Raw genomic sequence first — 10,919 nt, 5'->3', positions numbered from 1 at the left:
GAAGAAAAAGTGTGTTCCAGTTCATCTAATCTCAATCTTCTAACTGGTCTTTTTCCTCAACAAAAGCTGCTAAATTATGCAGTATAATAAAAATTCCAGCGCAGTTACAGAGAATTTTCACATTCTTCACTGCACTTCACTAAAGAAAATTGTGTTCATGGTGTGTGTGTGTGCGTGCGTGTGTGTGTTGGGGGGATGGGGGACTCCCTTCAGTACAAAAACTACAGCTTGCTTTCCCCTTCAACCTAAAACATATATACACCCTGCCTGATGTCACAAGATATGATGCGATCATATATCAAAATATTTCCTTAAACAAATGACACTGTCTACGTGTCACAGCGATACCACACACGGGACTATAAAATGAAATACATCCAATTACTTTTGCTTGTTCGGAATATTGCATCTGCGTGACGTTTCCTGGCCGGAGTTAAAGGGTGAAACCCAAAGGAGGAAGAGACCGTGAGTTAGCATTAGCAGCATTTGGGCAGGGATTCCCCGGTTAGCCAGTCAACCAGTTTCCTGACAGGGAAAGGGGTTTAGTGCGAATTGTGAGTTTAGTCATCTACTGCCATTTGAAGTACCGCTTCATTATTTTGTGAAAGATGGATCTGAAATGCATTTTGTCACAAATGGAAATGGACAATGAGGAAGAAACCTCCCGGCTTCTCCAGCAGTACAACCGAGAGGTGGGTCGGACCCGCACCTGATGGGCTCCCTACGCCTGCATAAACAAACACCGACAATTAGCATTAGCTTGCTAGCTTTGGACAAAACGGCTTACATAGCTAGCTGTTATAATATAAGACTTAAAAGCAACGCAGCGACTTGCACAACATCAACTGCAGTTAACCAGAGCTCATTTGGAGCGGGCTAATTCGCTAGCTGGCCAGCTCGGTTTATCCGCATTAGCTAACTTAGCGCAGCATGAGTTTAACCAGCTCGTCTGCTACTGTTTCGAGAGCTGTGCGTGCTGTAAGTTAGCCTCTTAGCCTGGAAACGTTCACTGTCCTACCTAAAACGACATTGCTATGATAACAATTAATGTTGTTTAGTTAGCTACATAACGGTGCTGTGCGCGGCCTGTCATTTATTGAGCAAGCTCGCTAGCTGTTTGCTAGCTACAACTTGGTTACAATTACAACAACTAGTGCTGGCTAACTAGCGTGCATAGGACTGTCTTCCTGTTTGGTGAACATCATTACGTTTAAACCCGAGTGGCTGTCTAGCTTGCTTGCTAACTAATGTCATATCAGACCTTAGTATGCGGCTAACTTACAGCTTCTTCCTCTCGGGTATACCACGAATCCTGTCATTTAAATGCAATCTGTGCTGGAAGTGGGAGCGAGCCAGCGCTAGTCCACTGGAATTCATGGCCATTTTCCATGTCACGCATCGCATTCTTTTATATTATCGGCTACTGAATGTAATGCAAGGCACGGGTTCATAGGCTGTATACGTCCCCTGTAACACTTATCTTTCTTTCACAGAATAATCGCACTTTCACATTTGAACAGAAGGAAGAGGAGAATAGAGTTGTGAGTAGTATGGGGGTGCTCTGGGCATTTTTTTGTTTTTCATTGTTTATTTGTTTGCTCATTTTGCCCTGCTTCTGGTCGTCAGTCTGCTGCATGTTTTAAATGTGTAATGAAAAAGTCTGATTGTGCCTTGCTTGATGCAGGGTGAACAAAATGGCCTTTAACCTCTGACCTTTGCCCCTGTGCCCGCCCTTGTCCCACAGAGGCTGTGCCAGTCCCTGCTGAGGGTTCTGGGGACGGCGGTGGGACGGGCCTGCCAGCGCACCTGCCTGGAGACGCTGCGCATCCTGTCCCGGGACCGGCGGGTGCTGGGGCCCGTGGGCACCCGGGAGGGGGTGCTGCTGCTGGCGCGGCTGGCGGGCCTGCCCACCGCCCACGGGGAGGTGCTGGCCGAGATGGGGGCGGAGCAGGAGGAGGAGCGGGAGGAGGAGCAGGAGCGCGTGGCGGTGGAGGCGCTGAAGTGCCTGTGCAACGTGGTGTTCAACAGCGCGGCGGCGCAGCAGGCGGGGGCGGATGTGCGGCTGGCGGGGGGGCTCTGCGCCAGGCTGAGGGCCGACCGCGCCCCCCCCCCACGAGGTGCGCCTCTTCTCCCTGCGCCTCCTCTTCCTGCTGTCGGCCCTGCGCACGGACGTGCGCGCCTCCCTGCGTGACGAGCTGCGTGCCCTCGGCCTGCTCACACAGGTGCTGGAGCGCACCCTGGACGTGCGCTGGGCGGGGCCCTACGAGGCCGCCGCCCCTGACCCACAGGCCCCGCCCATCCCCGCGGAGGCCAGCGAGCGCGCCATGGAAGCGCTCAAGGCCCTGTTCAACCTGACTCTGTCTGACACCACGGTGGAGGTGAGTGCCCTCCAGTCCCGCCCTGTCCAGCTCATTTACATGTGCTCATTTACATGTGCTTATTTACATGTGGGGTGTTTGCTTGGCTGAAGTAAAGCTGATTTACTTTAAGATGCAGTCCAGAGCTTCCACAGTCTGATATTCCTGCATACTCACACTCACACCCACCAACACACACACACTCACACTTGATTCTGATCACAGAGATATTTTTAACTATACACTTCATGATCAGGAAAGGCTGAAGGGGAATTTCGTATTTCCAATCCAAATCTAATATATGGGGCCCTTATTTAACACGGTACTCTAAGGAGACTATTTGTTTAAAATTGTAGTTAGTGATGGATTAGTCAACCTTCCTAAGACCTTACTTTATAACAGTCTCAAGTTAGACTAAGTACTCCTGAGGTACCTAGGGGGAATTCCACTCCTGTTTAATAAACAAAAGTATATGTACACTGGTGTGGTGTTTTTGCAGTTTTATGATGTGTGTGTGAACATTTAAATTGCTGTCACATGAGCCTTGTTAGTAGCATTAACTTTGCCTTCAATGTTTACCGTCTCAACTACGTATAAGTAGTTAAACAAAGATTGTATGATACATGTTTGCTTGTTAGATGGTTGTTCTGTTATAAAGCAGAACTTCTCATACATGCCTACCCAACTAGCTTCACTCCTGCTGGTCACTTGCCCCCCCCCCCCCCCCCCCCCCCTCAGACCCCACCCCCCCCCATTGCTGATGTCAGGTCCCTGTGGATCCTCCCCCCCCTTGTTGCTGATGTCAGGTCCCTGTGGATCACCGTGTTGTTCATCCTTCGTTTGATAGGATGGCGCTCACCAGCTCCGCCTCATCTCTGCCATCATGCGCCACCTCCTGCTGCTCAGGGCTCAGACAGAGGAGAAAACAGAGGAGGCACACAGGTTAGGACCTCTTACCCCACTGCGCACTGTACATCTCACTGCACACTGCACATCTCACTGCACACTGCACACCTCACTGCACACCTCACTGCACTGGTCTTTAACCACCTTGCTGTTGCTGTGTGCTTCCTTAACCTGACTGATGCTATACTATTCCATTTGTCACGTAATCTGCAGTTATTACTTTGGCTTTGCGTTAGTATTTTATTTTGCTGCTTTACACACATGACTTCACCCAGCCACAGCCAGCATGAGGAACGGGGACCAGCAGTAACCGCAGCTGAGACTGTTCTCATGTCTCAGCTAAACATCATTTCAGCTTCTTCAGCTTTAGGCCTGTCAACATTTCCTGTTGGGATTGCTTAACTGAATGGTAAAGTTTAGTCAGAGAACAGCAGTCTTTGTGATAAAATCCTTCACTCTTGTATGATTCACCAACTTTGGGAATGTGAACTTTAAGTGAAGCGTTAGTTTGGTGTTAAGTAAAAGCATCAGCCCTGACTCTGGTGATTTGCTATGCGTATGTACATGGAGGAAAGCAGTAGAACAGCTTTATAATGGCGTGCTGATGATTCCTCTTCACACATCAGGGATTCGATTCTCTCCAATGATCTCAGGCTGTGCCTCGTAGTGCTGACAGGAGTGTACTGCGTGCGGTGGCTCTGTGTCCATGGCGACGCTCTCTGACTGTGTGTGTGCGGTGGCTCTGTGTCCATGGCGACGCTCTCTGACTGTGTGTGTGCGGTGGCTCTGTGTCCATGGCGACGCTCTCTGACTGTGTGTGTGCGGTGGCTCTGTGTCCATGGCGACGCTCTCTGACTGTGTGTGTGCGGTGGCTCTGTGTCCATGGCGACGCTCTCTGACTGTGTGTATGCGGTGGCTCTGTGTCCATGGCGACGCTCTCTGACTGTGCGTGTGCGGTTTCAGCCACGCTGTGAATCTCCTGAGCAACCTGCCGGTGTCCTGCCTGGACGTGCTGATTGACACGCCCGTGCGGGGGGGCCTCCCCGAGTATGGGGGGAGGAACATGGAGGTCGTGCAGGTGCTGCTGGACTTCATGGAGAAGAGGATAGACAAGGTAAGACCCCCACCCCCCCTAAATAAACAGTGAAACAAAGCGCAGGAAGCCCCGCCCCCTCCAGCCTCGAGGACTCCACCCCCCTGGTGATGTCACAGGCCTCATGTATCTCTCATCCTAAGCAGGCGACAAACTATAAGGAGGGGCTGACGCCCGTGCTCACCCTGCTGACTGAGGGGTCCCGGCACCACCGCGACATCCGGAGGTACATAAAGGCACAGGTGAGTTGCACCCCAACACTCTTCACTCCCATTGGCTAGGTTCCTCCGAACTGCCCGTCAAAGTCTGCAGTGATTGGCCACGTTCCTGCAAACCCCCCAGTAATGTTCGCTCTCATTTGCTATGTTCAATTTTGTGTTGCCGCACATTTACTTGGGAATCATTTTTGTTTGTGCACATAACAGCCAGTTAGACATTAGTTTGTGTGCAGCACACCCATTCTGGTGATGGTGTGGGAGCTAAGTCAGACTCCTCCTCCCCCTGCCCTCCCGCAGGTCCTCCCCCCTCTGAAGGACGTGACCAACCGGCCGGAAGTGGGCACCACCGTGCGCAACAAGCTGGTGCGGCTCATGACGCACGTGGACATGGGCGTGAAGCAGAGCGCCGCCGAGTTCCTGTTCGTCCTGTGCAAGGAGAGCGGTGAGTGACCGCGCTAATCGGGCTAATGCTAGCGCTAGCTGGGCTAATCCTGGCTGGGCTAACGATAATGGGGCTAACCCTGGCTGGGCTAACGATAATGGGGCTAAGACTAGCAGGGCTAACGCTAATGGAACATTAGTTGCTGAAACAGCGCTGTAGTTCTGAGACTGTCCTTCGGGAGGCACTGACGGGGCATGTCTGTTGCAGTGGACAACCTGCTGAAGTACACGGGCTACGGCAACGCCGCGGGGCTGCTGGTGGCGCGCGGGCTGCTGGCCGGTGGCCGTGGCGACACCGAGTATTCTGAGGACGAGGACTCCGACACCGAGGAGTACAAAGAGGCCAAACCCTTGTGAGTACAGCTGGGGAACCCATGGGTTCTGCTCCTGGGGAACCAGGCTGATGGGTTCTACTCCTGGGGAACCAGGCTGATGGGTTCTGCTCCTGGGGAACCAGGCTGATGGGTTCTGCTCCTGGGGAACCAGGCTGATGGGTTCTGCTCCTGGGGAACCAGGCTGATGGGTTCTGCTCCTGGGGAACCAGGCTGATGGGTTCTGCTCCTGGGGAATCAGGCTGATGGGTTCTGCTCCTGGGGAACCAGGCTGATGGGTTCTGCTCCTGGGGAACCGGGCTGATGGGTTCTGCTCCTGGGGAACCGGGCTGATGGGTTCTGCTCCTGGGGAACCGGGCTGATGGGTTCTGCTCCTGGGGAACCGGGCTGATGGGTTCTGCTCCTGGGGAATCAGGCTGATGGGTTCTGCTCCTGGGGAACCGGGCTGATGGGTTCTGCTCCTGGGGAACCGGGCTGATGGGTTCTGCTCCTGGGGAACCGGGCTGATGGGTTCTGCTCCTGGGGAATCAGGCTGATGGGTTCTGCTCCTGGGGAACCGGGCTGATGGGTTCTGCTCCTGGGGAACCGGGCTGATGGGTTCTGCTCCTGGGGAACCGGGCTGATGGGTTCTGCTCCTGGGGAACCGGGCTGATGGGTTCTGCTCCTGGGGAATCGGGCTGATGGGTTCTGCTCCTGGGGAACCAGGCTGATTGGTGTGGGATGGGGGTTAGGGTCAGAGGGGAGCTTCAGTACGGGATGGGGAGATTGACTGCCCTGGTTTGTGCTCCTCAGTATTAACCCCATCACCGGGCACATCGAGGAGCCCATGCCCAACCCCATGGAGGAGATGACCGAGGAGCAGAAGGAGTACGAGGCGCAGAAGCTGGTCAACATGTTCGACAAGCTGTCCAGGTACCGCATGTACACCAGGCAGGGTCTGCTAGCTTCCCTTACAGCTTGTGTAGCTGAGTGCACACTGTACCCAGTGTCACATGTGTATATAAGTATCCACAGTGTGTGTAGCAGTGCAGGAGTACAGAAAGGAGGTTTGATGTGTGCTTCATATAAATAAAATTTTTTTTTTTTGCGCTGAGCTTTGGGGGCTCATCTGAAACGCTGGGGAAAGTGGGCGGGGCTTGCGCCGAGCGCGCTCCCTGCCAACCGCTTGTTTGAGGCAGGAATCCGTGTGCCTGTCCGGCGTCCCGGCCCAATTACAGGTGCCCTTTCCCAGCGGCGCGGGGCTGAGCGGGGCTGGGAAGGGCCGGCCGGGCCACTCCATTACAAACGCGCTCTTAATTAGCCGCTAATTGGCGCTGGCGGCGGCGGCGTGTTCTGTCGTTAATAACGCGCGCATATCGCTCTTTCATCCCGCGGCCTTTGTGCCGCCGCCGGGCCCCACAATGCCCTCCGCCACGCAGCGGAGCGCGGCGTCAGGGACCCGCCATTGTGTGGCGGGGGGGCGGGGGGGCAGGGGGCGGGGGGGAGCGAGGGAGGCTGTAATGAGACGCACGTGTACACCGGGGGTTGGGGGGGTGGGGGGGGGCAGGTCTCTCCTGCTCTCTCTCTCTGCAGTGATGGAGATGCTGCCATACAGCCCCCCCCTGCCCCCCCCCCCCCCCCCCCCCCCCCCCCCCCCCCCCCCCCACAGGCCGGTGCTCAGGAGACCTGCAGGGTCTGAGCAGGAATGCGCTTCACCCAGCGTTTAATTGTGACTCGTGCCCAATTACCGCTGACTCCCCCCCGCCCCCCCCCCCCCGGGACGAGGGTCCTCCATCAGGAGGCGGGGCGGGAGCGGCCGGGCCGCGGGGCCTAATTGGCGGCCGGGTCGGGAGGATGGCGGCCAGCGGCGGGGCCGTTGGCTGAGTCCGGCTCGTTAGGACGCTACGCCTCCTCTGGGCAATCAGCCGCGGCGCGAGGATGAGGACGGCGGGGCTCTTCCTCATTAGCCCTGTTTCTGCGTTCTCTCTCCTCCCTCCTCTCCGCCCCGTTTGGGCTGAGCTGCAGGGCGCTTCAGGAGTCTGTCAGTTTGGGCTCTGCGCTCCAGCAGTGCTTCAGTAACCTCTCACTGTGTCAGTGCTGTTTAATAACAGACGCTCGGTCAGTGGGGTCAGTCAGTACTGAGCATACAGGGGCTGCCCTGCTAGTTCTGCTTACTGAGCACTGCACACATATACTCAGTGTTTCTGTAGGCTTGCCTGTGTGAGGCAGAATGGGGTTAGGGTTAGTGTTAGGGGTACAGTGGGGTGCAGGTATGAGGGTTAGGGGGGCAGTGGGGTGCAGGTGTGAGGATTAGGGATGGTGTGGGGTGCAGGTGTGAGGGTTAGGGATGGTGTGGAGTGTGCAGGTGTGAGGGTTAGGGGGCTGTGGGGTGCAGGTGTGAGGGTTAGGGGTGCAGTGGGGTGCAGGTGTGAGGGTTAGGGGGGCTGTGGGGTGCAGGTGTGAGGGTTAGGGGTGGTGTGGGGCTCAGGTGTGAGGGTTAGGGGGGCAGTGGGGTGCAGGTGTGAGGGTTAGGGGGGCAGTGGGGTGCAGGTGTGAGGGTTAGGGGTGCAGTGGGGTGCAGGTGTGAGGGTTAGGGATGGTGTGGGGTGCAGGTGTGAGGTTTAGGGATGGTGTGGAGTGTGCAGGTGTGAGGGTTAGGGGGGCAGTGGGGTTCAGGTGTGAGGGTTAGGGGGGCAGTGGGGTGCAGGTGTGAGGGTTAGGGATGGTGTGGGGTGCAGGTGTGAGGGTTAGGGGGGCAGTGGGGTGCAGGTGTGAGGGTTAGGGATGGTGTGGGGTGCAGGTGTGAGGTTTAGGCGTGCAGGTATGAGTCAGGCTAACGGGAGCAGATGAGCTGGGCTGTGTGCTGATAAGGCGTCTGAGGCCTCGCTGGGCTGGTTTAATTGGATTAGCACGCAGGGCAGCCGCTGCTTTGAAGAGATTAGGAGGAGTACTGATCCCGTAATTAAACTGGGGGGGAGAGAGGCTCTTCAGCGGGGCAGAGAGAGATGTCCCGCACAATCAGGAGGGTCCTTATGACCCCGGCCGCAATACACCTCCCCCCTCCCTCTGCCCGGCCTCAATACACCTCCCCCCTCCCTCTGCCCGGCCTCAATACACCTCCCCCCTCCCTCTGCCCGCTCCCCGCGCAGGTGGGTCCCCGCAGGGACCCGGGGAAGGTAGCTCTGCGTAATGCAATCACAAACTGAACACTGCGCAGGCGAACTGAACACTGCACAGGTGAACTGAACACTGCGCAGGTGAACTGAACACTGCGCAGGCTAACTCAAATTAGGTTAATAATGTGCTTTAAAATAGTAACTATACACATGTATATACAGTGTACAAACCACATTTTGTTTTTGTTCTTGTGTGAGTCTGCGTGTGTGTATGTTGTGTGTGTGTATGAGTCTGTGTGTGTGCGTGTGTGTGTTAGTGCTTCCTCCAGTGACACTGCTCTCTGTTCTCAGACACCAGTTCATCACCCCGATGGGAATGAAGCCGGACGGCACTCTGGCACCCCTTCAGGAAGCAGTCAGCCAGTGCACCGTGGAAAGCTGCAGCTCCGATTCAGACTAGCCCCGCCCACCACCTACAGGCCCCGCCCACTGCCCCGTTTGCCCCAGGTATTCCAGACTGCCCCGGCCCCGCTGGTCCTCCAGGGGGAGCTGATTTAGCCCCCAGCACTGCTTCTGGATCAGCGTGAACATGTAACTCTGACTTAGGGGGAAAGGACTTGGGCTGGCTGCACTGATCCTGGAACTATTGGGGGCTCAAAATTCTGACATTCCAGTGAGTCTGTAAGAAAAACAGGAATTAAATGTACTGACAGCAGTGGGATCAGAAATGGCACATTAAACCACAGACAGGGTGTCAGTGAGCCCAGTCTGTGCTCTGAGAGACATTAAACCACAGACAGGGTGTCAGTGAGCCCAGTCTGTGCTCTGAGAGACATTAAACCACAGACAGGGTGTCAGTGAGCCCAGTCTGTGCTCTGAGAGACATTAAACCACAGACAGGGTGTCAGTGAGCCCAGTCTGTGCTCTGAGAGACATTAAACCACAGACAGGGTGTCAGTGAGCCCAGTCTGTGCTCTGAGAGACATTAAACCACAGACAGGGTGTCAGTGAGCCCAGTCTGTGCTCTGAGAGACATTAAACCACAGACAGGGTGTCAGTGAGCCTAGTCTGTGCTGAGAGTCTGTGAGGTCTTCATGGTCAGAGTGGTGGAGGCAGAGCTGATCTTATTGCCTGCATGTGCGTTTCTGTGCTTGGCTTTGGAAGCGGGCGGTTAAGCAGGGGACCCAGCGTGCGTTAGGGCCAAACCCTGCTCCCGCCGAGCCACTGCACGCCTCACAGGTCCGCAAGTACGGCAAGCGGCGTGGGACACTCTAACAGATACGTGAATATTGTCTTTTTCCACTCTAAACGAGCAGGGAGAGCTCCCACAGCCTCCCCGCAAGGATCATTTTGAATTCGGCCAACGCACTCACAAGTCACCTGGTATTAACAGCCAGGTTAGTATGGGGAGGACATGTAAACGTTTGTGTGGGCGTCGGCTCGGTGATGTCATGATCCGCAGGGGGTGTGTGTGTGCAGCTGGGAACCTGACGTTAATATCCAGTTACTCTGCCTTATTTCTATCTAACAACTTTCAGCTGAAATTCTTTTTATTTCATTTTTTTTCTGAACTGTTTATACTGAAGGAGCTGTGTAGTGTGCGGCCCTGGTCTGCATGAAGCCTGATGTGAACAGTTACTGATCTCCAGTCTTTTAAATAGAGGCACTTTTTAATGAAATGTCAGATGCTTTGGTGTACAGATATTTTGCACGCACGTTTCGTCCAGGCACGCTGATTGTGCTTGTTCAGTCCGGGGTTTTAAACGCAGGCTGGATTCCTTTTCCTTGTATAAGCCTGGTGTGCGTGTGTGTGTGTGTGTGCATGTGCGTGTGTGCGCGCGCGTGTGCGTGCGTACATGTGTGCGTGTGTGCGTGCGTGCGTGCGTGTGTGTGCGTGCGTACATGTGTGTGTGTGTGCGTGCGTGTGTGTGTGTGCGTGTGTGTGTGCGTGTGCGTGCGTGTGTGTGTGTGCGTGTGTGTGTGTGTGTGCGTGTGTGTGCGCACATCCAGCACGAGTCCGGCTCAGTTTAGCTCTGAACTGTACACCTTGTCCACAAGATGTTTTTAACGTGACAGCTGAAGGTTTTGGGCAGTGTGTAGAACAGATGTTTAGAGCAGAGGCTCCTGCTTGCTCACGCTCTCATGAAGCCAAAGCAATGTGTCTGTGTGAGGAGAGAAAGCAGGACCCGCGGGAGGCGGCCGCTGTCTTTGCCTGCTCAGAAACGCAGGAGTACTTGCTGATTAGCTGCTCTGCTACGTGGAGGAATGCTGGGGGTAGTAATGGTGATATTGATACGTGGTGTGCAATCATTTTTCTTATTTGTGTGCTCAATTTGATAGTATTTCTTTTCCATTAAATAGAGCTATACTACTGAAATATACACATTTTCTGTTTCCATTCTTTCTTTTTTTTTTTAATTGGCAGGAAGTTAGATCTTGGACAGATGAAGTCTTGCTAAACTTTTTTGTTTGTTTTT

The 10,919-nt window shown here is 54.7% G+C and overlaps 1 protein-coding gene across 1 annotated transcript; it reads left to right on the top strand.

Moving 5' to 3' along the window:
- The first annotated feature begins 242 nt into the window (after window positions 1–242).
- Window positions 243–10,823, top strand: ric8b (RIC8 guanine nucleotide exchange factor B). The gene is given in 11 exon segments (XM_035401770.1): window positions 243–692; window positions 1,494–1,541; window positions 1,745–2,109; window positions 2,111–2,378; window positions 3,205–3,299; window positions 4,227–4,377; window positions 4,503–4,598; window positions 4,872–5,016; window positions 5,224–5,368; window positions 6,140–6,259; window positions 8,794–10,823. Coding segments are annotated over 11 exon segments (1,626 nt in total). The 5' UTR covers window positions 243–608; the 3' UTR covers window positions 8,903–10,823.
- The last annotated feature ends 96 nt before the right edge of the window (window positions 10,824–10,919 follow it).

This window comes from Anguilla anguilla, chromosome 19, assembly GCF_013347855.1.
Source record: "Anguilla anguilla isolate fAngAng1 chromosome 19, fAngAng1.pri, whole genome shotgun sequence".
In the NCBI taxonomy this organism is placed as follows: Eukaryota; Metazoa; Chordata; class Actinopteri; order Anguilliformes; family Anguillidae; genus Anguilla; species Anguilla anguilla.
Note: the sequence above shows the minus strand (reverse complement) of the source record. Positions and strands in the feature narration are given on the sequence as shown.